General features: G+C 43.0%; 1 protein-coding gene across 3 annotated transcripts; it reads right to left on the bottom strand.

Annotated features, from left to right (window-relative positions):
- Positions 1-415: 415 nt before the first annotated feature.
- On the bottom strand, positions 416-26,461 carry LOC106584325 (tetratricopeptide repeat protein 39A). 3 transcript variants are annotated; one of them, XM_014169474.3, is made up of 19 exons: positions 26,105-26,461; positions 23,362-23,412; positions 14,431-14,535; positions 9,924-10,055; positions 7,275-7,318; positions 6,746-6,813; positions 6,560-6,624; positions 6,017-6,116; positions 5,756-5,821; positions 5,528-5,636; positions 4,685-4,752; positions 4,455-4,514; positions 4,197-4,358; positions 3,849-3,940; positions 3,582-3,702; positions 3,348-3,459; positions 3,056-3,170; positions 2,790-2,906; positions 416-2,632 (listed from the first exon to the last, which is right to left on the bottom strand). In XM_014169474.3, the coding sequence occupies exons 1-19, from the start codon at positions 26,206-26,208 to the stop codon at positions 2,515-2,517; spliced, it is 1,809 nt and encodes a 602-aa protein (XP_014024949.1). In that variant the 5' UTR covers positions 26,209-26,461; the 3' UTR covers positions 416-2,514. The 3 variants fall into 3 exon arrangements, with proteins under 3 accessions (XP_014024949.1, XP_014024950.1, XP_014024952.1); XM_014169475.3 differs by lacking the exon at positions 23,362-23,412 and having other exon boundaries at positions 26,105-26,460; XM_014169477.3 differs by lacking the exons at positions 23,362-23,412; positions 26,105-26,461 and adding an exon at positions 19,416-19,698.
- Positions 26,462-27,992: the final 1,531 nt, after the last annotated feature.

Here is a 27,992-nt window from a genome sequence, read left to right as displayed (position 1 = left end):
TGGTAGTTTTCTTCAGCATAACTGCGTCTGCAATGTAACAGCATCAAGGAACGAAGAAACTAGGCAGCCAGGAACCAACCACGACATGTGCTGTATAAACCACATTCAACTGAACTGCGTAGTAGTAGTAGTAGTAAGTGGTATAAAAGGCCTATATTATGTGTTTTTGTTGAGGGGGGGGGGGGGGGGGGGGTCAGTTGAATGTGCCCTATACAGTACATGTCGTGGTTGGTTCGTGGCTGCCTAGTATGGCAGTTTTGACTTGATACCATTACATTAAAGACAAAATTATGGACTATCACAAACAATAGTACATTTGAAATCCAGACAGCAGCTTGGTGTTCGGAGTGCAGTTCATCCAGTTATCCAAAAGCAAATGGGTTGTACAAGAGTAAAAAAAACTAATCAGACCCAATTTGAGTGACTTATTTCATAATTTAATCTTAAATTACAAAACAAACATTTAGTATGTACAGGTCCAGGAATGTCAATCTGCTCAGTAGCCATGCCCCATATCATATTCTGACCTCATCACAGAGCCAATAAGATTGAATTTACTGACATAAATAGTACAAAGAAAACAATGGAACAAAACAAGAAAATGTATGACCTAATCATTAGAATATCTCAAACTAAGATAATCTCTATATTTAAAAAAAATCTATTTATACATTTCCTTCACCCTTTAGAGAAATTTAAATTGCTTTTACAGCAAACCTTATTCTAAGAATGAACAGCTAAATCAGCTCTAATTCCAACATTTAAACTCAAGACACCACTCTAATGCCTGGGTTTGGATACTTATTTTTTTGTAAATAGAGATTAAATAATCATAGAACATGAAAAAAGGTAACCCTTTTTCTAATCACAAATAACATATACAGTTTATTAGATAATTAATTACACAAGAACGTAACTATTTAATTTACAGTGGTGTAAAGTAACTAAGTAAAAATATTTTTTAGAACTACTTTTTGGGGTATACGTACTTGAATATTTATATTTTTGACAGCTTTTATTCCACTATATTCCTAAAGAAAATATATACTTTTTACTTCATACATTTCCCCTGACACCCAAAAGTACTCGTTACATTTTGAATGCTCAGGCAGGACAGCAATATGGTCCAATTCACGCACCTATCAATATAACCCATTGTCATCCCTACTGGCGGAATCACTAAACACAAATACTGCGTTTGTAAATTATCTCTGACTGTTGGGAGTGTGCCCCTGGCTGTCCGTAAGAAAATGGTGTCATCTGGTTTGCTTAATACAAGTTATTTGATGTGTAGCATTTACTTTTACTCAAGAATGACAATTGAGTACTTTATCCACCACTGTACTTAGGTCAATTTTAAACCAGTTACATTTTTGGCTTTTATACTCAAGTAGTATTTTGCTGACTTTCACTTGAGTTATTTTCAATTAAGGTATTGTCACTTGTACTTTTTCCACTACTGTTAATGTACAACAACTCCCTGTAAGCCATTCTTGTCTATGTTGATGTCTGAGCTGTATATTTATATATGGAAGGCTCTTGTGGTTGTCAACACTTCACTCACTACAGATGAAACTGGCAGCCTGGCTTTCCTGTGTCAATCTGAAAGACTTGTTTGTTTGAGCTCAAGTACTGTTGGATTGTGTCCACATGTAGAGAACAAGGAAGGAGCCTGCCTTTCTAAAAGACACATTCATCGGTCCACTTAAAACAGGACAATTTTGTAAAAGGTGCCATTGCAGTTAATAAATAAACAGACAAAATAACCCCTTACCATCACACGTGCATTCCTGCAATGTGTTTGTGTGGCTGGATGATTTAACTTTGTGCAGATGTCAGTGGGCACTATATCCACAAACATTCAGTTGGACTGGTCATGCATTCCTTCCCAGAAAGTGGTTCAGTTGATCCAATGTGCCAAAACTTCCATTGAGCTGTTCAGGGTGAAAATTGAAATATACAAATAAAACCAGTTGTAGAAGCACAGAGATAAAGGCCTTAGGGCAGGAGGTTATCTGCAGTAGAACACGGTCAACAAGACAGACATTGTCCAAGATTGGCCACAGTGCTTTTAGCCATTAACTCCGAGCAGAGGGAAAAACCTATGAGAATACCTTTAACCACTCAAATATGTTGCAAAACCCCCTGTGACAGGTGTGAAAAGACATGTTTACCAGCGAATGTATGTATTTATGCTGGAGGGTGAACATTCAGGCATGGGTATCTAACCATAGGTGTTTGCAATAGACTGATGAAACCCTGTACATCTCCATCCTGCAGTGTGGTATTTTCTATATATTGCGTATATTTTCTTTGTCTGAGTAAATACTATTGTCTGTATGCTTTTGACCTTTCAGTGTACATTATGCTTGTGTAGTGTTGGGGGTCTTTCTTAGAGCTCGGTGGCTGGCCAGTCTTATGCTTGTTGCTGGTTTGGTACTCTGCCTCATCCCTGCGGCGTTGGGCTGTGCACTGTGGGATGGCTGGGCATTGGCCCCGTTTCTCCCACACCAGCTACGGGCTGGAGGGCATGGTGTGAATCCCATTCTCTCCTGTGGCCTTGGCCTTATGCAAAGCAGCCTGGATTCGGAAATGTGTCCGCGATTCCATGGAGTAGTTTTTGTAATTTTGCCTGTAAATATAGGGAAACAATGAAAAAGCCTGGCCAGATGATTTTACTTTAGATACTAATAGAATTCTTGTAAAAAAGACAGGTTTCAGAATTTCAATGAACTATTGTATTGCGATGGGTAGAGATAATTATGTTGTGTAAGGACCAAGACACTCACTTGGCCGTCTCCAGTAGTTTGATGCCCTCCTCCTTCCTCCCTTGTTCCAGACACAGCAGCCCGTGCTCAAGCAGTGCATTGGGAACCAAGTAGTGATCAAACTTGATCTGTGTTTCACTGACAAGAAAAAAATACAACAGAGATCAGGATTGAAACAAGAAAGGAGGTAATTGCTAAACTTATAAGGAATAGTAAAAGAGTAGGTCTCTTCCACTATCATATTGTGAAAAGATGAGTGTGCGCGACTGTGTGTGTGTGGCGCTCACTTGCAAAGGACCAGGGTGAAGTAGGCCTCAGCCTCCTCCTGGTGTCCCAGGTGCTTCAGACACAGACCCCTAAGCAGGCTCACCAAACACTGGTCGTCTATGGAGAACTCTGTCCCTTCGGAAAACAACGTACAACAATCAAGCCCCATCACAAAACTCTACTAAACAGTGTTGCTAAACATGATAATAACGAGATAAGGAGTTGTCTGAATCCAATCATTAATGCTGTTCCTAAATGAATGTGTAGAGGCAGTATCAACTCTCCAGGTTGACCTACGTTTGTGTTACTTACTTGGGCTATTGTCGAGTTTTGCCTGTGCCTCGTCCAGTGTTTTCAGCATGCCCTCCGTGAGGTCTTTGTGTTTACCGATGACTGTGTAGCCGTTCCAGATGTACATCATCTCCTGCAGAGGACAGACAAGGCCAACAGGTGTCACAGTAATCCACACATAGATAATAGTAGTGTTTTATTACACTATAATTACAATGTAATAGGGAACATGCTGTCAAACCATGCAGTACTGACCAGAGGAGGTGCAGGGAGCGTTATCGGGTTCTCGGTCAGGTAACGACGGGCTTTTCGGATGGCAAACTTCTCAGTTGGCAAAGACTTTCCAGCTATTTTCTGCTTAAGCCCATGTACCTGCCTGGAATGGATAGACAATGGATACATATAACATATTGATTCATTTGGATAGAATGACTTGATTATACAAGAACCCTGGGTAGAATGAAATAAATAGAGTACAAAGCATTATGGTGACACAGGGGTTTGTATATTGCAGTGACCTACCTGAACAGCACTACCTCGCTCTCCCGGAATGGTTGGCATTCGTCCCTGGTCAGCATGCTGAGGTAGGCACCTTTCATATAGGCATATGTTGCCTGGAGGGAAATGTGCATGTATTACTACTGAAACTACTACTACTACTCCTTAGGCATCATCATCAATTTGGCCCTCTAGAGACTAAGTGGAATACATTAAAAGCTGTAAAACAAGCTAATCTATATTCTGTTAAGACTTTGTCGCATGTGCCTTCGAGATAATGCAACCATTACTGTACTGAAACAGATGTTATGTCCTTCAGACTTGACTATATAGTACTGATATGCAAAATACAATAACTGCAGAATGTCCCACCTTGGACCATGCATTCTCTTTGCTGAGCAGATCAGCGTAGAAGTAGGCCATCTTCCAATGTCTCTTGTATGTGAAACACCACATCAGCTCCCAGTAGCACATGTGATGGAACTGCTTCCACTGTTGCTGAGCTTCACAGCACTCCTCAAAGCGCTCTATAGCCTGGTACACACAAATACACACACATGAAAAGGGATGGTTTGTAGTCTAAACAGAAAATAATTTTGGTAGTAGTCAAAATCATTGATCCACACTCACAGCATCCAGGTTTCCTTTGATAACCTCTATTCGACCAGCGAAGAACAAGAAGATAGATCCCTTAAAACAACACAGGTATAGAACACACTGTTTCACTGTAAACTGTTTTGATGGGAATGAGTGTCTGTACAGGCCTATGCACCAAATAATTCACAATATTTCACAAAACCAATACAATTGGAATATGATTTTACTCTACTGCTATAAATTATACAAATGTCCTCACTGACCTTAGGATACTGTTTGAGATAGGGCTGAAGCAGTTTCTCAGCATCCTCCACATCCCCCTCCCCCGTGCCTGCAAGCCGCGAGAAGAAAAAGACAATGTTGTTTAATGTTCGTTTAGTCTGTCCGGGCACTTCAATCTGGCCCGCGAGACATATATTATTTATATTTTTTAAGTATTTATTTTTAGTGAACTTTTTTTTTTTACCCCTTTTTTCTCCCCAATTTTGTGGTTTACAATTGGTAGTTACAGTCTTGTCCCATCGCTGCAACTCCCATACGGACTCGGGAGAGGCTAAGGGCGAGAGACGTCCGTCCTCCGAAACACAACCCAACCAAGCCGCACAGCTTCTTGACACAATGCCCGCTTCACCCGGAAGCCAGCTGCACCAATGTGTCAGAGGAAACACTGTACAACTGGCAACCGTGTCAGCGTGCATGCGCCTGGCCCGCCACAGGAGTCGCTAGAGCTCGATGGGAGAAGGAAATCTCGGCCTGCCAAACTCTCTCCTAAACCGGACGATGCTAGGCCAATTGTGCGCCGCCTCATGGGTCTTCCTGTCACGGCCAGCTGTGAAACAGCCTGGGATCGAACCCGGGTCTGTAGTGATGCCTCAAACACTGCGATGCAGTGCCATAGACCGCTGCGCTACTCGGGAGGCCCCCGCAAATTTGATTCTAACAAACAATTGGTCCCCCAAAAAATGCGTCCCTACGTTGAATTTCAAAATCCCGATGTGGCCCTCGAGCCAAAAACTTTGCCCACCCCTGCTATAAGGCTTGTTTTGGGAGTTGAAAAGGTCAGTGCGGTAACGTTTGATGTGTGGTAACATCAACCTGTCTCTCACCCAAGATGAAGCTCATGAAGGTGTGGTAGCAGAGAAGCAGCATGTTACACAGGAAGGACCTGAAAGTCTGCCCAGCAGAGCCCTCCGTCAGCTGCTGCAAGCCAAACTCCTGCAGACACACACACACCGCAGGACACCGCGGACTTAGCACAGTCCATCCAGCCCAGTCCAGCTCAACATTTCACACTTGTCATCTCAAGGCCAACAGGTTAACAGTAGGAAACCTACCTTATTTCCAGAGAAACCAACAAACTCCAGCAACCTGAGGGTCCGTGTGGGCAGCATGGAGATCATCTGTACACAACCCAAGAACATAGGAGTGGAAGAGTGAGAAGATGAGACCGACACAATTACATATTGTACCAATCAGGGCAATGTGTTGAGTTACACCGAGTTATATAACCCTCACACCAAAAAGGTCCTTCTACACAATCTACCAGTCCAGCAAACTGGACCACAAACATTATCGACATGAAGCAGTTCCCTCACCAAGTTGAAGGCTCCTACTCCAAGCTTGACCCCGCCTTCAAAATGCCCATGATTGTCACCATGGACGTAGGTAGAGGACTGGAGGACCGTATGAAGCTCTCTGAAATACAGATGTACATTCTTTACTACAGTATGAGTTGAGAGGGGCCTCCCGAGTGGCGCCTTCAATCCCAGGCTGCGTCACAGCCGGCTGTGACCAGGAGCCCTATAGGCGGCAAACGATTGGCTCATCGCGCTCTAGCGACTCCTTGTGTCGGGCCGTGCGCCTGACTTCAGTTGTCAGTTGAATGGTGTTTCCTCCGACACATTGGTGCGGCTGGCTTCCGGGTTAAGCGAGCAGGTGTGATAAGAAGCAGCGCGGCTTGGTGGGTAAAATTTCGGGGGACGCATGACTCGACCTTGGAGCTCGTTGGGGTGTTGCAGCGACGAGACAACATCGTAACTACCAATTAGATATCATGAAAAGGGGTAAAAAAAATTGTACGAGTTGAGACATTAGGGAAACGCACTATAAAGGCCATACACTACATCAAGACTGCTTACTTATACGTCTGGTAGCTATTCCTCACTTTGATTCCTCCTTTGATGAAACTGATCATGCTTTCATCCTACAGAAACAGGGGGAAAGAACAATTTCAATATCATAAATGCACAACAAACTTGAACATCTGTATCAGTGCTGCAAAGAGATAGTGAGTGTCAGTGGGTGATGTGGTAGCAGTGGGTTACCTGAAGGAAGGTGAGTGCTGCCCTCTGCAGGAGACATTCTGCATAGCACACTTCAGCATGGAGTTCCTCTGAGGTGAAAATGACAGCACAATTATCTCCTGACATCCTCAAACCATCACATCAGCAGGAGGCTGCACAGTAAACCCACAGACAAGAAACACATTTTAAACTGTATTCTCAAGAACTGAACAACCATCAAGGTGTAATAGTGGTTAAGAGCGTTGGGCCAGTAACTGAAAAGTCAGTAGTTTGAATCCCCGAGTTTACGAGGTGAGAAATACAATCTGTTGATGTTCCCTTGTGCAAGGCACCCATAGTCGCTCTGGATAAGAGCGTCTGCTAAAAAGTAAATGTATTAAATTAAAACATCTCTCAAAAAACAAAGTATATTTTACAGTAGCAGGGTTTTATTTATTTAGGAATACAAAGCAATAAAAACTATTTTTCAATTCCCACTAGTGATAAGAGTGATAAGATAAGAGGCTTGTGGTCTGTGTCTTAGTGTGTACTGAAGTTAGAATGTTCTAACCTTCTGTGAAGTTTCTGTTGCTAAAGGTTGACTTCTTGCGGAACCTGGGAGAGATTACATACAGAACTTAATTACACTATTACACACGAAATCCAACATTAGAGTGTTGGATGAGACAGACATAGCAGAGTTGGTCCACAACAATTCAACACCAGTCTGTGGATGTGTGAGCTAAGAAACTTGGAATTCAACACATTCATGTGCTTGGATATCGAAAAACGGTGACATGTGGTAACCACATTCATTGACAGACATTGACCGACAGTATGGCCAACTAAGATCAGGTTTCAGTATTGGGAATTACATGATATGGATTAAGGGAGATACAAGCATATAACGAGTGGTTTACTGTAACCACTGCTGATCAGTGACCCGTGGGATAATGTTAATCCTCCTGTAAAAGTTGTATTTGCGTAGATATCTACTCTTCATGCAAATCAGTGTGGCCCAGACACATTTTATGGCTTGTGTAGATAAGATGTAGAGCGTCTCTTACAATAGCACAGGGTCCCGGTTATGGGGTTCCTCTGACCCCCCCAAGGTTCTCAGGCGGTGTGGCAGGCCCAGTCTGGGAGTTTGTGTGTGTGTGTGTGTCCCACCATTTGGACAGGCGTATCCATATAGGACATTTTCACACACTCACTGTTACAGGCCGCTCTGAAATACCACCAGCCAGCGAGATCTGATAGGACCTGGGTGATATTTGCTCTGTGATCATGTCAGAACAGCTAACCAGCCACCACAGACCAGGATGAACATCTCCCAAAACAGCCAGAGGTTCTCCCCACTGGAATGGCCGGGGTTCATCCAGAGCCAAATATACACTGCTCAAAAAAATAAAGGGAACACTAAAATAACACATCCTAGCTGAATGAATGAAATAATCTTATTAAATACTTTTATCTTTACATAGTTGAATGTGCTGACAACAAAATCACACAAAAATAATCAATGGAAATCCAATTTATCAACCCATGGAGGTCTGGATTTGGAGTCACACTCAAAATTAAAGTGGAAAACCACACTACAGGCTGATCCAACTTTGATGTAATGTCCTTAAAACAAGTCAAAATGAGGCTCAGTAGTGTGTGTGGCCTCCATGTGCCTGTATGACCTCCCTACAACGCCTGGGCATGCTCCTGATGAGGTGGCGGATGGTCTCCTGATGGATCTCCTCCCAGACCTGGACTAAAGCATCCGCCAACTCCTGGACAGTCTGTGGTGCAACGTGGCGTTGGTGGATGGAGCGAGACATGATGTCCCAGATGTGCTCAATTGGATTCAGGTCTGGGGAACGGGTGGGCCAGTCCATAGCATCAATGCCTTCCTCTTGCAGGAACTACTGACACACTCCAGCCACATGAGGTCTAGCATTGTCTTGCATTAGGAGGAACCCATGGCCAACCGCACCAGCATATGGTCTCACAAGGGGTCTGAGGATCTCATCTCGGTACCTAATGGCAGTCAGGCTACCTCTGGCGAGCACATGGAGGGCTGTGCGGCCCCCCAAAGAAATGCCACCCCACACCATGACTGACCCACCGCCAAACCGGTCATGCTGGAGGATGTTGCAGGCAGCAGAACGTTCTCCACGGCGTCTCCAGACTGTCACATGTGCTCAGTGTGAACCTGCTTTCATCTGTGAAGAGCACAGGGCGCCAGTGGCGAATTTGCCAATCTTGGTGTTCTCTGGCAAATGCCAAACGTCCTGCACGGTGTTGGGCTGTAAGCACAACCCCCACCTGTGGACGTCGGGCCCTCATACCACCCTCATGGAGTCTGTTTCTGACCGTTTGAGCAGACACATGCACATTTGTGGCCTGCTGGAGGTCATTTGCAGGGCTCTGGCAGTGCTCCTCCTTGCACAAAGGCGGAGGTAGCGGTCCTGCTGCTGGGTTGTTGCCCTCCTACGGCCTCCTCCACGTCTCCTGATGTACTGGCCTGTCTCCTGGTAGCGCCTCCATCATTGAACACTACGCTGACAGGCACAGCAAACCTTCTTGCCACAGCTTGCATTGATGTGCCATCCTGGATGAGCTGCACTACCTGAGCCACTTGTGTGGGTTGTAGACTCCGTCTCATGTTACCACTACAGTGAAAGCACCGCCAGCATTCAAAAGTGACCAAAACATCAGCCAGGAAGCATAGGAACTGAGAAGTGGTCTGTGGTTACCACCTGCAGAACCACTCCTTTATTGGGGGTGTCTTGCTAATTGCCTATAATTTCCACCTGTTGTCTATTCCATTAGCACAACAGCATGTGAAATGTATTGTCAATCAGTGTTGCTTCCTAAGTGGACAGTTTGATTTCACAGAAGTGTGATTGACTTGGAGTTACATTGTGTTGTTTAAGTGTTCCCTTTATTTTTTTGAGCAGTATATTTCCCCTGTATATGGCTGTTCTTCATAATAGGAGTTTGAGGTAAATGTGTCTTGTTTAGTCACAAGCGCGTTACAAGATTCACAGTGGTTTCACTTGATCAGATCATGTGGTTCCTCTCTTCATGATTGAATAGATATCATAGGGGAGCCTTACCACTGAGCCAAAACATTTGTTTTTGATTTTGTTGCCCCTAAAGGAAATAAATAGCATACAAGAACTTTGAAGATCTCGTTTTAGAATGTAGACCCATTACAAATGAGCCTTACCGCTGACATACTGCCTGAGCCTCCTTCATGGTGTTACCCGCTGCCAGGATGTGCTCCGGGTCAAAGGTCATCATGGCCTGCATCTCCAGTATGGTGGCGTATGTGAGCGCATGGTACATGCTGTCTTTGATTCTGTGAAGGAATAAAAAAAGAAACAGAAATATTGAGCTATATTTTTAGCAGCGATTGTTGCCTTCTCAAAATGCAGTTAGATGACTCAACAAAAAAGATTGCTTTGTATGTCTTCGACACAAATGAAGAGGAGGAGCACATGTATGGATGTCCTTACTGTAAAAGTATAAGTATATAATCATTGACATTCAATATGTAAACTGAGCAAAAAAAGAAATGTCCTCTCACTGTCAACTGCATTTATTTTCAGAAAACTTAACACATGTAAATATTTGTATGACCATAACAAGATTCAACAACTGAGACATAAACTGAACAAGTTCCACAGACATGTGACTAACAGAAATTGAATAATTTGTCGCTGAACAAAGAGGGGGTGGGGTCAAAATCAAAAGTAACAGTCAATGCAGCTGGTGGCCACACCAGATACTAAGTACTGCAGTGTATCTCCTCATGGACTGCACCAGATTTGCCAGTTCTTATTGTGAGATGTTACCCCACTCTTCCACCAAGGCACCTGCAAGTTCCCGGACATTTCTGGGGGGAATGGCCCTAGCCCTCACCCTCCGATCCAACAGGTCCCAGACGTGCTCAATGGGATTGAGATCCGGGCTCTTTGCTGGCCATGGCAGAACACTGACATTCCTGTCTTGCATGAAATCACACACAGAATGAGCAGTATGGCTGGTGTCATTGTCATGCTGGAGGGTCTTGTCAGGATGAGCCTGCAGGAAGGGTACCACATGAGGGAGGTGGATGTCTTCCCTGTAACGCACACCGTTGAGATTGCCTGCAATGACAACAAGCTCAGTCCGATGATGCTGTGACACACCGCCCCAGATCATGACAGACCCTCCACCTCCAAATCGATCCCGCTCCAGAGTACAGGCCTTGATGTAACGCTCATTCCTTCGACAATAAACCCGAATCCGACCATCACCCCTGGTGAGACAAAACCGCGACTCGTCAGTGAAGAGCACTTTTTGCCAGTCCTGTCTGGTCCAGTGATGGTGGGTTTGTGCCCATAGGCGACGTTGTTGCCGGTGATGTCTGGTGAGGACCCGCCTAACAACAGGCCTACAAGCGGGCCTCAGTCCAGCCTCTCTCAGCCTATTGTGGACAGTCTGAGCACTGATGGAGGTATTGTGTGTTCCTGGTGTAACTCTGGCAGTTGTTGTTGCCATCCTGTACCTGTCCCGCAGGTGTGATGTTCGGATGTACCGATCCTGTGCAGGTATTGTTACAAGTGGTCTGCCACTGCGAGAACGATCAGCTGTCCGTCCTGTCTCCCTTAGGCGTCTCACAGTACAGACATTGCAATTTATTGCCATGGCCACATCTGCAGTCCTCATGCCTCCTTGCAGCATGCCTAAGGCACGTTCACACAGATGAGCATGGACCCTGGGCATCTTTCCTTTTGTGTTTTTCAGAGTCAGAAGAAAGGCCTCTTGAGTGTCCTAAGTTTTCATAACTGTGACCTTAATTGCCTACCGTCTGTAAGCTGTTAGTGTCTTAACGACCGTTCCACAGGTGCATGTTCATTAATTGTTTATGGTTCATTGAACAAGCATGGGAAACAGTGTTTAAACCCTTTAGAATGAAGATCTGTGAAGTTATTTGGATTTTTATGAATTATCTTTAAAAGACAGGGTCCTGAAAAAACGACGTTGCTGAGTTTAGTATATTTAATGTATTTTCTGACCAAAAACTCCCAGCTCCTTTAAGTTACAATATGTTTTCTTGGAAACAGGTTTATGTGAATTCCCTGAATGTCACACTGTGACACTAACATTCCACAACCAGGAGCGCTGGTCTGACTTGTTCCCAGCAGGTTCCACCATAGTCAGTGGCAGGATGGGACAATGCTGGTGAGTTTCTTCACTGTAATGTCACATGACTGCATGCCTGGCATTTCACATTTCACACTCCGTTGTTGCTCCTAGACATTTCCACATCACAATAACAGCACTTACAATTGACCGGGGCAGCTCTAGCAGGGCAGAAATTTGACAAACTGACTTGTTGGAAAGGTAGCATCCTATGACAGTGCCACCTTGAAAGTCACTGAGCTCTTCAGTAAGGCCATTCCACTGCCAATGTTTGTCTATGGAGATAGCATGGCTGTGTGCTCGATTTCATACACTTGTCAGCAATGGGTGTGGCTGAAATAGCCGAATCCACTAATTTGAAGGGGTGTCCACATACTTTTGTATATATCGTGTCTTTTTTTCAAAAGGGAGAAAAATCAGGAGATATTTCGTCAGGAAAAAGAGCAGCATGTTAAAAACAGGCCATGAATTGGAATGTTTGTGCCTGCTGCCTGCCTTCTGTCTGTCTACTGTTGTTGACTGTTGTGGAGACGGAGAAGGACAAGGGCCGATGGTGACTGTGGGGCCTGCACTCCTGACTCTTGAAGCTTATTCACCGTCATGGGTAAATCTAATCTAATGTTCTACAAACAAAAAAAACCCACCAACTTAAAAACAGCCAGCCAGCAGGAGGGAGGTTCGTCGTTTCGTCATGCACGTTTCAGTGTGAATTGCATAACCTGACAGCGCTCACGTTGAGTGCCAACATGAGGTAACTTTAGTTGTTTGTAAGTGTGGTCAAATTGCTCTGACACAGCCCCGAAGAATAAAGCATTAGAATGGGGGAGAGCACCAATGTAGAAGCTGGTTACTCTCATCTTCAGAGTAGTAAGATTTATAGTGCAAGTTGCTATCCATTGTGTCTCTGCCTTTTAGCCTGAATCGTGGCCAGCCAATGAGACGGAGCCATTCTACAGTAGGTGGTGACGCTACATCCTCTGTCTGAACATGTCTTTCATTTGTACATGTTGTACAGTATAGCAGCCCCTCCCCCACCTTTTACAATGTATACTAGATCAACACTTCCACACCTAGTGTAAAGCACTCATTAGGAATGAGGGAGGGACAACCAAGTACTTGACTGGGACAGGACAATTACTTAAGGCCTGCTGCTGTTCCTGCCCAGTCCGCATGTTTGAACAGCTAGCTAGTAGCTTCAGAGAGAAGCAGGCAATGCAGAATCTTACTGTCTAATCCGAATATAAAGCTGTGCTTAAAAGCATGAGGCTGGCTGTCTGTTTTGATGTCATTGCAGTGTCTTCGTCCTTTAAAAAAAATCTGATCTAACTGCAAGCCTTTGTCTCTTTCGCTATGAACATGCAGTAGCTTATGATCATCTTGCTGTTTGATCAAATGTATATTTCAGCAAATATATATTGCTGTGTTTAGCATTCTGTGATATGAAAAGACAAACCACAGTATAAACATACTCTGCATTATTATAGAGGTTTAGTATATGGGAGAAAGCCTGCCACTGTGTGTGCTGTGCAGCAGAGATTCTGGACTATACCTGGCCCAGCTTACTGTGTCAGTACAGTACATAAGCCTGAACGGAGGAGAGGAAAGGAGGGAGAACAAGAGAGAGCGAGAGAGACGCACTGCTATTTCAGCACCACAGGCTTTCTCTATGGGTTATTTTTTTTTTTTAAATAGATTTTCTCTTATGACTGTTCTCCCACACAATACCGTGTTAAACCTATTCTCAGCGACGCATTAGTTGATATTACACACTAGGATGTTGATGACGTGGAGGCTTTTCCCACAAAGGTTTTCTTTGAACAGCGGTAGCAAACAAAGGAAGCCAGAGGGCAGTTTAAATGCCTATACCTTTGCTCTGCCTACAGAACTCGGTCTACCATCACTCCCATTGCCTAGCCCCAGGGTGACAGCTGACAGAATATGCCAAGCCTTGCGTGGTAAGAGCCAGAGGGTGGGGCTATGGCAGGTTGGCCAAGATTACCCTTTGGGGTAAATATTTCCTTAATTTCATGCTCATACTAGACTACCATGTACATTTCAGAACTAAAAGAGGAGATCAACATGGAAACTGGGAGGGATTAGATAAGTAGTGTATATCCACTGAGTTGTGTAACACTGAGGGGATGAGAATTGAGACACACTAGGGAGGGCTGGAGAGAAACTGGGATTTGGGAGTGGCCAAAGAAGAGAAAGGATTATATGTTGAGAAGGTCATGATAATGAAAGAGAGAATTCACAGAGTAATAGGAAACTTGACAATTGTGTTTTTGAACACAATGCTGAAGGGGTGTCCAATAGGAGAGATGGTGTTTATGAAACGAGCACAGAGTGTACACTTTACTGTAGCACCAGCCTAGCCCGGTCGCCAGGTTATGACATGACAACGAACAAGAAAGGAGTTGGTGAAGCACAAACTGATCAGGAAACCATGCTACTTGCCAGTGCTATTTGGTGTTTGTGAAACTAGGACACAGTATTACCACCAGCCACTTGTGTCGACCCACACGATCAGGGTCCAGGTCTCTCACCTGCAGTGAAGCCTGGACAGGGCCTCCTCAAAGTCATTCCTCAGGAACAGGTCCAGCGCTGCCATGCAGTCCTCCAGGGCTACAGACAGGTCTGACTTCTGGGACCTGAGATACAGGAAAGGGGAAAGAGACAGATGAAGGTTAGGTAAATTAAGTATGTTACTTTAACACATAATGACAGTCTTGGCCAATATCTACCATTGGTCCTCAGTGCAGAATCTACATGTTAAAATAACACATTCTATTTTTGACTTTCCCTCAAACAAGTAAATCATTTGCCTCTGAGATAAGAGGTTTACATTGTCAAATAAAAGAAGCTTATTACTGCCAGCTTCCCAGTGGACCTAAATGTGTTCTATTCTTTTATGAATGAACCCCAGAACAAAATCTTGTTTGTTAATGTCAAGAACTAGGTGAAATGTCTATGAGCTCAGTCTATAGAGTAGCATGACACAGCTTTAACTACAAAGGAGTACTTCACTGTCTAGCTACACTAACAGATATCTTTAAAAAGAGCCACGTCACTTCTTTTTCTCTCCCAGGCAACTCTGCTGCAGTGCCCCTGTTCTGTTTTTAGTGGTAGGGCAAAAGGAACACAGAACACTTCCAAACATTCTATGAGGAGCGCTGGTCATGATATTGTCCCACTCTCCCACCTGATCTGAGCAGGGTTTCGCAATGTTTTCTCTGCGGTTCTGTCTATCATCGACAGTTATTTTACTGCTATCAGCTTAAAGCTACATTTTTCTCATCTGACAAGATCATTGGATTTTTTACCACAGTTTCTTCAATGAGCAGCTCTCTCATTCATCGGCATTAAACATTTTTATTGATAAGTGGGGGTTCACCAAATCTTTTAATATAGAGTAATCTTCATCCCAAACAAACAAATATTGATGTCAAGGCTCCCTACTATTAAAAACAAGAGCAGGCTGTTCAACAGGCTGAAAACCCCGATTGTCCTGTGCCACACTATTTTCATACCAAAACCACCCCAAGTTTAACAATACCGAAGATGACAAAATGTCCTCTCAGCAAAATGGGTTCATGGACACAATGTATTAAGCCAAACAATGGAGGCTGGCCTACACAACTGAGGAGAATCTCTACAATGAGGGTGACTAACTGACAGCCATCCTTTTGCATTCCTGAAGATCAGTGATACAGAGGACCTCTTTATGCTAGACCATGCTTGAACTCTCTCAAACTATAATGAATCCATTAGGTTCCATATTGAAAAACAGGCCTTTATTTCCTCCCCTTCACAAGCTAATGACATGGGGATGACCATACCATCCTTCCACCATATGAGCAGCTATAGGTCATTCACTTCCTGCTCACTACAACACACAGTCATGAATGGCAGCACAACACAGACAGTCTAGGGGTCAATACTACCACACACTGAGTCTCCATAGGGCCCAGTTTCTAATCAGTTGATACAATCAGCAAACAGCTTTAAAAAGTCCCTAACAGTCATTCTGATTCCTATGTAAATTAGCCTTTTGAGTGACTAAAACATCACCCACAATATTTGACCCGATAACTCCCAGGAAGACTGAAAAGACAGACTAAGTGGGCGGGGAGCTCACCATGATAGACAGTTCTTTGAAAAGGCTTATGATGCAGTGAGATGATGTCAGGACAATGTGCTGAGACAAAGCAACTCAAACAACATAGAAATTGCATACAACATCCAATCCTGTCATTGTTTCACTAATTACTGTTTGGTTATCGTAAAAGCATCAGCATAGACAAAATGTTGGCTATATAATTTAGCTAGCCCAAAAGGAATTGACAGCACTAGCTAGCTAGCTAGTCCATCTTGGACAATTTTTGCTTAAACAGGTTGCGGTCTGGGTACATTACATATATTGTCTGCCAGACAATGTTCATATATCATGACTATCAATGATGTCAAGAAGTTTGTATGAATCTCCCGTTTTGCATGTCTCTTGATGTAATGACATGACAACTGCATCTGAGTTTTGGGCAACCCTTCCCCCGCGTTTGTTCCATGCTGGCTGAATACCTAGCTAGCCAGTAACTAGCTAACACCAGACACAGATGAAAGCAGAAATGTATAAGTATATTTGCTTTAGATGAATATGGAAAACCTCTTTGCTGACAAACTGCAGTACAATTTTGGCACCAGTCGACTAACTACCTAGCTATGTAAACCACGCCCCTCTGCGAACACGACTTCTACCAGTATTATTTAAAATAGATAAGAGAATAAGACGTTACCATTGGTGTCTTCAAATTTGGCTTTTTGTGAAGTCACAAAAAAAGTGATGGGTAAACGAAGCTTCCTGAAGCATTGAGCATTTCCAGCCAATTCATTACTCGATGCTTTGATCAACACAGTGTACACTAGTGGCACCTGCTGGTCAAAATAATTTAGAACAGACATTTTTTTAGATGACGTCGCTCACGCCTTTTAACAAGGCACACCTGTTAATTGTAATGCATTCCAGGTGACTACCTCATGAAGCTGGTTGAGAGAATGCCAACAGTGTGCAAAGCTGTCATCAAGTAAAAGGGTGGCTACTTTGAAGAATCTCAAATATAAAATATATTTTGATTTATTTAACACTTTTTTGGTTACTACATGATTCCATGTGTTATTTCATAGTTTTGATATATTCACTATTATTCTACAATGTAGAAAATAGTACAAATAAAGAAAAACCCTTGAATGAGTAGGTGTGTTCTAACTTTTGACTGGTGTTCCTCTTGTTCAGATGTGTTAGGGCCATGTGAATAGCGATGGAAATGACATTTTCCGTGGATCTGTTGGAGCAGTAGGCACATTAGAGTGGGTCCAGTGTACCTGGCACGCTGGCCTTGATGTGGGCCATACTAGACTCTGGGGTGAGTGCAAGTCATTTGGGCATGTCACCTTGTTTTTCTTGGGCACTGGGATGATTGTAGTCTCCTTGAAGCAGGGGGACTACAGCTTGGGACAGGGACAGGTTGAAGATGTCCGAGAAGACGCCCGCCAACTGGTCAGCACACACTGAAGACATGGCCAGGGATGTTCTTTTGAGAGATTCTCACGTCAGCCTCGGAGAGCAAAAGCACCTGGTCGTCCGGAGCAGCGAGACTTCCTGGATGGCTCAGTGTTGTCTGCCTCGAAGCGAGCATAGAATGTGTTAAGCTCCTCTGAGAGGGAGGCTTAGATGGGCACCACACAGCTGGATTTACCTTTGTAGTCTGTAGTCCTTGCCACATGCGTCCTGAGTATGAGTTGTCAAACATCAATTCAAATTTGAGTCTGTATTGTCTTAATGCTTCCATTTTGGATTTGCAGAGCTCGTGTCTGCTTGCCTTGTACGCTCCACCAAGTTGTCAGGGTTCATTCTGCTGATACTGAATGCTGCTGTACGGGCTATCAGCATGGTACAGATATCCCCGATCATCCAGGGTTTTTGGTTGGGGTATGTCCAGATTGTTATTGTGGGTACATCATCATCAACACATTTCCTAATAAAGCCTGTGAGTGACAATGTATATTCCTCAATGTTAATGGATGAGTACTGGGTGGATGAATCTGTACACATATTCCAAATCAATATTCTCAAAACCAGCACCTATCTATTCTATGTGAAGGTGGCTCCCTCTTGACTTGCTTCTTGTAGGCAGGGAGTAGGAACAGAGATGAGTTCTGATTGGCCGAAGTGGGGGCGGGGGATGGCTTTGTACGAGTCAAGGATGTTTGCATATACATGGTCCAGCATGTCGTTTCCTCTCGTGGGACAGGATACATGTTGGTGATATTTTGGAATATATATATTTTTTTAAATGTGCTTGGTTAAAATCAACAGTGACAATTAAGACTGCTTCCGGTTGAGATGATTCTTGCTGGCTAATGTTCTTGTACAGTTCGCTGCATATCGCCTTGATGTTTGCTTTTGGCGATATGTACACAGCTGTGAAAAAAACCACAATAATTCACTCGGCATATAGTGAGGTAGGCATTTTAGCATCAGAAAGTCCAAGTCAGGTGAACAGGAGCTTGAGATGTTTTCAACTTCGGAACAGCAGAAATTGTTGATGAGGAAGCATACACCTCCCCCTACTCTTACTAGAAGCCGCCGTTTGACTCACCAGAAAATGGAAAAGCTGTCTGGTTGAATAGCAGAGTTAAGTGTATTGTCCGTAAGCCAGGTCTCTGTAAAAACAAAGACACGATATTCTTTGATGTCCCTCTGCGATTGAAGCCTTGCTCTGAGTTCACAAAGTTTATTTTCCAGCTATTGGACATTAGCCATCAGGATACTAGGAAGAGGAGGCTGTGTAGCCTGTATTTTCAGCCTAGCTTGGAGTGCCCAGTAGTTTAACATTGCACACTTATAAAGACTTAACCATAAAGTCAATAGGGGCATAGATGGGTCTGAGAAATGGCATGATAATGTACACACAATGGAGGCTATTGTTTCCTGAAAGGTTGTGCATAGCATACATTGTCCAGATAATTAATTAATTGAAGTTTGCAACTCCGCGATGCTGATTTCTCTGGAGGGTAACTTGCACAATAGAGATCATTGATCTGAGAAGTAATCAAACATGCACACACTCACTCAGACGAATGTACACACACACACACACACACACACACACAGAGTGCTAAAACATTGTTTTATCTGCATTCCTCCTGATAGCTTTCACCAGTGTTAATTTACATTGAATTAAAGTACTAGTAAGTTAAGAAATGCCAACAAAGTAATACTGCAGTAAAACAAGCTGCTTCTAAACACAATGAAATCAGACAAAAGAGGAGGTGGATCTTAAAAAACAAAACCTGTTCAGTTTTTCCAGATACAGCTAAGTTGAGAACCCTCTGGTTTCAATCCCAGTAGAAATGACTAGTGACAGTATATTACATTCACACACACAACACCACAAATGCAGCATCTCTCTGTTTACTTCAACACACTGTCAGTACCTATCACTTCACCACGCAGCCTCAAAATATCTCTTACCCGTTTGACAGAGTTTCTGCTTCTCCGGACATTTTCATCTGGCAGACAGAGTACTAGAGGGAGGTAGAGAGACAGCAAACGCAGAAGAGAATTGACTATCTGCTCAGGCCTTTCCAGCGGCGCAGCGCGACACAGTCTCTACCTCTGGCAACAGCAGGCAAGCAGGCAGGAGAGGGGAGGAAGAACGCAGCCCGTAATAAGATTGGGATGACTATCACACAGAGAAACTAAACATCTTCCACCACCCAACTCTCCGCCTCCACAAACACACACAGTCCCTTAACTCTCCTCCTCCTGTCCCACCTCCTCCCATCATCACACTCACGCTACACACTGCAGTTTCTTCTCTGATAGGCTGATGCAGTAGCAGGGCTGGCCTAGCTGCACAGGACTCGAGTCAAATGATAAACAACAAAAAAACATAAGCCAAAAAATTCACTATGCACCACAGAAAGGTGATACCCTGAGTATAACATCAACCAAAGACAATAGGCTACTGCACTCAGATGACCGCAAAAACACCCCAGCAGAACTCATTCAGATCCCTGAATATCTTGAATGGAAGATGTCAAAATCTCTCTGCAAGATTCCGGACAGAGATGTACAATGACTTGATGCCGGTGAGAGGAAGATTCCTGCTAAGGAGGAAGCCTTTACTGCAGTGACTCAGGCTGACTACTGCAGCAGCAGCAGCACAGACGCACTGCCCCGGGTGCCCCCTATTAGAGAGCCAGTAGAACACTACACTGCGTGCACAATTATTAGGCAAGTGAGTATTCTGATCTTATCATTGTTTCTATTCACATTTTCAAAACTCCAAACCATATAAACTTGAATGCTTATTGGATTTAATAATTTTCAGGTGATATGTATTTGTGTAATGAGGGAGGGTGTGGCGAAAGTGAATAACACCTTATATCAAGGTGTGCATAATTATTAGGCAGCCTCATTACCTCAGCTAAAATGGGCCAAAAAATATATTTAACTGACACTGAAAAGCCAAAAATGTAAAATGCCTTTCAGACGGATGCGACACTCTTTAAATAGCTAAACTATTGAGGTGTGACCACCGGACATTCAAACGTTTTGTTGTGAATAGTCAACTGGGGCGCAAAAAAACGCATGGGGAAGAAAAGGCACAAATGAACTGCAAAAGACTTGAGAAGAATTAAACGTCAAACTACCAGGAACCCATTATCCTCCAGTGCCACCGTATTCCAGAACTGCAACCTACCTGGAGTGTTCAGAAGTACAAGATGTCAAGTGCTCAGAGACATGGCCAAGGTCAAGAAGACTGAAACAAGACCACCACTGAATAAGATTCACAAGTTGAAGCGTCAAGATTGGGCAAAGAAATACCTGAAGACAGATTTTTCAAAGGTTTTATGGACAGATGAAATGAAAGTGACTCTTGATGGACCAAATGGATGGGCCCGTGGCTGGATCAGTAATGGACACAGGGCACCACTTTGAGTCAGGTGCCAGCAACGTGAAGGAGGGGTACTGGTATGGGCTGCTATCATTGAGGATGAGGTACTTGGACCTTTTCGGGTTGAAGATGGACTGAAACTCAACTCCCAAACCTACTGCCAGTTTCTGGAAGATTCTTTCGTCAAACAGTGCCATGATCTTTATGCAGGACAATGCTCCATCACATGCATCCAAGTACTCCACTGCTTGGCTAGCCAGCAAGGGCCTCAAAGATGCCTGAATAATGACCTGGTCCCCTTCCTCACCTGACTTAAATCCTATTGAGAACTTGTGGGCCCTTCTCAAACGTGAGATTTACAGTGATGGAAGACAATACACCTTTTTGAACAGCATTTGGGAGGCTGTGGTTGCTGCTTCAGCGAAAATTGATCGTGAACAGATCAAGAAACTGACAGACTCCATGGATGGAAGGCTCATGGCAGTTATTGAAAATAAGGGTGGCTATATTGGTCACTGAATATTTTTGAAAGGTCAAAAATGTTATATAATTGTCATTTTGTGTTACTTATCTGTTACACTTACTCCAAAAATTGAGAATAAACAAGTTCAGATAAATTATTTTTGTAATTTAGTTGCCTAATAATTCTGCACACTAATAGTTGCCTAATAATTGTGCACACATATATTTCCCAGAGAAAGACAAAACTCACTTTTCCTTTGTTAAACATTCAGGTTTGAGGTTCAATAACATTTTGGATTGACTGAGAGCATTGTGTTTGTTCAACAATAAAATGAATCCCGAGGAATACAATTTGCCTAATAATTGTGCACGCAGTGTATGTAGCGAGAGCGAGATGAGTACCACTGAGATCCAGCAATTACACCACAGCCAATCGCTCTGAAAGTGAATGACCCATGGAAATAGCCAATCACTTATCAGAATGAGCTCTCAGACAGCTGTCTAAATTTAGGTCATAGAGGAAGAGTGATCTACAACATGGTAAATCTGTGAATCTCAAGACACGTGCAAAGAGGTCAGCTCAGGCACACACACGACTTTGCCTCAGTCAAGGTTAGTTAGTTTCCTCTGGGGAACATTATTCAGCAGGCAGTGCAGCAGGGACACATCAGACAAGCGTGTCATTGCTCCCATTATACGTCACTTCACTGCATCGCCACCCCTCTGACAGCCATAGGGCACACAAGAAACCTGTCCTTGTATTTTATTCATTGAGCGATGCTGGAGTTTACCAACAGTACACACCAGGGTCATGTGCGGGTGGATTGTCTTCTTCGATGTATGAAAACATTTATGTTACACAATGAACATCTTGCCTGTGGATGCAAAGCCTTGCCTGAAAAAAAGTGTCCCACACTCTCCTCTAGTAGGTGGTTCATTTCAACAGAGCCAAGAGACATTGTGTAGACAGTAGATTCAAATGTACATGTACAGTGTTCCGTTATCTTGCTCTCTGATCTGAAGTGTTGTAATTTATGAGCACTAGAACAGCATCTAGGGGTTCAATTCAGGCTACTGCTCTTTTTGATTTAGGGAATCTACATTGCTTTCTGTTATAAATTATCATGGGAAAGCAATTCATTTCATGGACAGCTCCACCTCCCACAAAATCCATATTTAAGCAGTTATTTCCTCAAAGACATGAGATAAAAATGGTGTGTCTACAGTTGTGTTAAGGTCTAAGTAAAGTCTCTCTGCTTGTTTAAGACTTTGGGAGTGATCAAATATCAATGTCATACAGACACTGAACAATTCAGACACACCAAATGCACTTGTTTTAAAACAAATGGAACAGATAAATACCAGAGGTGGTGTAGCACTAGGAAATACTGGTGACATAACCTAAGGAACCCAATGACACTGTGCCAAAGGTAGATCCAATTACATCTCATCTTCCTCTCTACACCTGTACGGCAATATGGCCATCCTCTCTTTCTCTTCAGGGTGGAGAGGCATGGAAATCAAATATTGTCTCTATGGTTGAGAACATATGCTGGGATTCCTCTTGATCCCACCCTGCCTGGACCGGATATTATAGCCAGCATTAATGGCGTACTTCTCTGAATTATTAATATGTTGAACAGCAGGAAGGAGCGATGTCATTGCCCTCACGCTTACTGCTGATTTTCAATAACCTTTCCTCTAACTACTCAACCCTGTATATCACCCGGCCATCAGCCATTGACTCTGAGACTTAAGTGTTCAATGGTTCTGTAGAGTTGAGTAAATCTTTGTTGTCTGGTAACTGTAACCTGAAACAGGGGGCAAAATTGAGGCCATTTAGAAAAAAAGGTGAGCACAAGGGATGGAAACTATTTCAATAGGGACTATTGTGTGAGTAACATAATATTGCAACCCATAGAAATCCTGACTGAAAGATATGTTCAGTGCAGGGGTAGATTAACCAAAACGTAATATGCCCAAAGAAAGTCTATGAACAGAAATCTGTTGTCAAACATGCCGAGGGTACAGAAATTGACAGAAGGGAAAACTTACTTGAAATCTGTGTGGATGGGGTCAAGTTCTGCACTGTTTATGACGGACAACCTAGAAGCAAAATCATGCTGTTATGAATTACTAAATGAATCAGATCCCGTTCAATGCCTTGACATAATGAGAAATATATATTTCACAGAAACTGTTGCATGTTTTCCATGAACAGTAAACTAAGTGTTGGGGAGCCATTGGGGTTGGCTGAGATTTCTTCAGCCTGCATGGTGTCCCTAGGCTCACAGTATACCAGACAGAACATACAGTAAGCACTAGTGGACGCGTCTCATTTAACAATGCCGAGATCTCCAATTGTAATCTAATTCCTATCCTGTAGATGCTAATCTTTGCTGTCATTTACAATTATAGTTCACTTTCCATTTCCTATGTACACGGAATAAAATTAAACACAACATGCAACAATTTTACTGAGTTAGTGTTCATATGAGGAAATCAGTCAACTGAAATAAATTCATTAGGCCCAAATCTATGGATTTCACATGACTGGGAATGTAGATATGCATCTGTTGGTCACAGATAGCTTAAAAAAAGGTAGGGCCGTGGATCGGAAAATCTATCAGTATTTGGTGTGACCACTATTTGCCTCATGCGGCGCGATACATCTCCTTCGCATAGTGTTGATCAGGGTGTCCCACTCCTCTTCAATGGTTGTACGTAGTTGCTGGATATTGGTGGGAACTAGAACATGCTGTCGTACACATCCAGAGCATCCCAAACATGCTCAATGGGTGACATGTCTGGTGAGTATGCAGGCAATAGAAGAAGTGGGACATTTTCTGCCTCTAGGAATTGTGTACAGATCCTTGTGATATGGGGCCGTGCATTATCGTGCTGAAACATGAGGTGATGGTGACGGGTGAATGGCACGACAATGGGCCTCAGGATCTCGTCATGGAATCGTGGGGCACTCTGTTCACAACGTTGACATCAGCAAACCAGCATGCCAGTGGTCATCGAGGGTGACATTTGCTCACAGAAGACGGTACGACGCCAAACTGCAGTCAGGTCAAGACCTTGGTGAGGACGACAAGCATGCAGATGAGCTTCCCTGAGACTATTTCTGACTGTTTGTGCAGAAATTCTTCAGTTGTGCAAACCCACTGTTTCATTAGCTGGATGGCTGGTCTCAGACGATCCCGCAGGTGAAGAAGCCAGATATGGATGTCCTGGGCTGACATGGTTACATGTGGCCTGCGGTTGTGAGGCAGGTTGGACGTAATGCCAAATTCTCAAAAACGACGTTGGAAGCGGCTTATGGTAGAGAAATTAACATTCAAATATATGTCAACAGCTATGGTAAACATTCCTACAGTCAGCCTGCCAATTGCACACTCCCTCAAAATATTAGACATCTGTGGCATTGTGTTGTCTGACAAAACTGCACATTTTACAGTGGCCTTTTATTGGCCCCAGCACAAGGTGCACCTGTGTAATGATCATGCTGTTTAATCAACTTATTGATATGCCACACCTATCAGGTGGATGGATTATCTTGGCAAAAGAGAAATACAAACAGGGATGTAAACAAATTTGTGCACATGGATCATTTCTGGGATCTTTTATTTCAGCTAATTAAACATGGGACCAACACTTTACATGTTGCGTTCGTATTTTTGTTCAGTATAGCTTTATATTCAGCACTGTATTTTTCCTTATCAAAGCACATCACCTGAGAGGGAGTGGTGGTGCCTTATTTTTACATAGGCCTCACTCCAGAATAAATACCAGTAGAACAACTTGTGTAATTATTTCATAACAAGCCAGTAGCATAGCCAGAAATTCAGTAACAAAACATATCACATTTTGGTCATATCCGTGGTTTATTGGGGGTGTGGCTTTCAGTTAGTTCTTTTTGGCCACCAATCCCATTCGAGTGAATATCATTCCAGTGCAATGCTCGCTATGAATTCTATCGGATGGTGTTTGCATGTTTAGGTAATAAGACAAATAATGTCCCATTTAAAATACAAAATAAAATGAGTGTGTGGGCCCGTGCCTACACAACTTTAACAACCTAGTTAGTTAGTAGCCTATAGTTAGTAAGCAGTTTGGGCACTTAGAAAATACGGAAGGAAGGTACTAGGAACACAGTGGTAGAAATTCAGTAACTGCCTATGCATATTTGGTGTATTGTTATAACAAAATAATTCATTTAGTTAGCCTAATTTTACCCTATCTTCTTTGAACTTCCTTTACTGTACATTTATCTCCAGATGTAGGCCTAATCACAGGTGATGCCCTGTCATGTTAAAGAGCGGTACTGTGATTACAAATTTGCTTTCCCTAGATTATACATTAGAGAAGCTATTCCTAGGTTTGAACGTTTTCGAGTGTACTGATTTGATAGGTAGAAACAGTCATGAGCTTCATTTTCTTTTTTGTGTGGACATTTTTTTTAAATAAATCAATTACATTTCCAATTCATGCGGTCTAAAACAATTCTAAAATAACACCTGGCAATAACGTTCTAATATATAACAAATACAAACGTTTGTGTATCTTGTATCAGAATGGTTACACAGCCACTCAATGTTTATCAAATCCATCTAGCTACAGATTTAGAACAGGGTGGCAAACTACATTTCGCACTACATAAACCAATCACTGTTGTGACCACAAATACAACTTGTTTAGACTGCTGTATATTTTTTAGAAAAGATTGCTGGGTTTCTTCGGAAGAAACGTGGGCTACTGCAACTAGCCGAGTTACGTGGATTTTGCTACTCACCCTTTGCAGTCATTTTTCTTCACGCTGCGTCTCCAACCAGTGTTAAAACTCATTCCAATGGACTGAAATACTGCAAACGTGCAGAATATCCAGAAAAAGTGCATGGCCCAATTATCCTTACATGGACATAGTGTTTTACCTGTGCGCAGGTGACGACCGTTAACGGCGAGTGTTTGAGAAAGTATGATATAAAAAGTACAGTAGGCTACATGTGTATTTGTGAGAACTACACCTTCCTCTTTCCTGATTTAGTTTAAAAAGGTGTGGATGTTGTCATTACTATCAATCAGATCGTGTTTAAAGTGCAACGAATGTGGCCCAAGTGTTGCTACTAGGATTTATTGCTCTCCAAATTCCAGGGGATATTTGGCTGGTGGTGACAATTGAACGCCCACTCGTTGGAATACAGTAAACTTACATGATGATGCTCAGTATACTGCTAGTCTACAAATGGTAATTGGTATTTATTTTATCATTGTAGTAGTCCCATAGGGCGGCGAACAATTGGTCCAGCGTCGTCCGGGTTAGGGGAGGATTTGGCCGGGGCAGGCCATCATTGTAAAATAAGAATTTGTTCTTAACTGACTTGCCTAGTTAAATAAAAGGTTACATTAAAAAAATTTAGTGGTAATACACATGTCAGTTACTACACAACGTCTGTTTTTATTGACCCAACCTGGTCTCAGAGCATTTAGTATTAAACCCACTGGCTCCAGATCATCTACAAGTCTCTGCTAGGTAAAGCCCCGCCTTATCTCAGCTCACTGGTCACCATAGCAGCACCCACCCGTAGCACGCGCTCCAGCAGGTATATCTCACTAGTCACCCCCAAAGCCAATTCCTCCTTTGGCCGCCTTTCCTTCCAGTTCTCTGCTGCCAATGACTGGAACGAACTGCAAAAATCACTGAAGCTGTTGACTCGGGTCTCCCTCACTAACTTTAAGCATCAGCTGTCAGAGCAGCTCACTGCACCTGTACACAGCCCATCCAACTACCTCATCCCATACTGTAATTATTTATCTTGCTCCTTTGCACCCCAGTATCTCTACTTGCACATTCATCTTCTGCACATCTACCATTGGTGTCTAATTGCTACATTGTAATTACTAAGCCACCACGGCCTATTTAATGCCTTACCTCCCTTATCTTACAGTGAGCGCAAATGAGGTATATAGATTTTTTTCTACTGCATGTTTGTTCATTCCATGTGTAACTCTGTTGTATGTATCGAACTGCTGTGCTTTATCTTGGCCAGGTCGCAATTGTAAATGACAACTTGTTCTCAACTAGCCTACCTGGTTAAATAAAGGTTTAATATATATTTATTTTTTAATTCCGTATGTAAATCAGAGACTCAATTAAATATATTTATGGTATGTATTACTTGTGGACGTCCATCATCCATTTCGTATATGTTACAAATTAGAAAAATGCACAATCCGTTACAATTTGGAAAATGCATATGTTAACATTTTGCAAAACGTATAACATATACCAATGTTAGCTAGGTGGCTAATGCTAACATTAGCTGCGCTATGGGTTAGGGTTAAGTTTAGGAGTTAGGTTAAAGGGTTAGCTAAAAGGGTTAAAGTTCGGGGAAGAGTTGGCTAACATGCTAAGTAATTGCAAAGTAGCAAGTCGTTGAAAAGTAGCAAATTTGCTCAAATGCTAGTTGTCCGTGATGAGCTTCAAACACTCAACATTTGGGTTGTTAGACATTTGCTTTATACGCCCAGCCATCAACCCCGACCAACCACCCACCTTTCGTTTTTGCATAGAGTAACCATACCAAACATAACATACATATGTTTAGAGTGTCACAGATTTAAGTTGACCATCTAGTCTATGAGACCAAGCTAGATTGACACCCATCCCCACACAAAACAAA

The sequence above is a fragment of the Salmo salar genome, chromosome 23 (assembly GCF_965601325.2).
Source record: "Salmo salar chromosome 23, fSalSal1, whole genome shotgun sequence".
Taxonomy (NCBI): Eukaryota; Metazoa; Chordata; class Actinopteri; order Salmoniformes; family Salmonidae; genus Salmo; species Salmo salar.
This window is presented reverse-complemented; position numbering and strand designations above follow the sequence as displayed.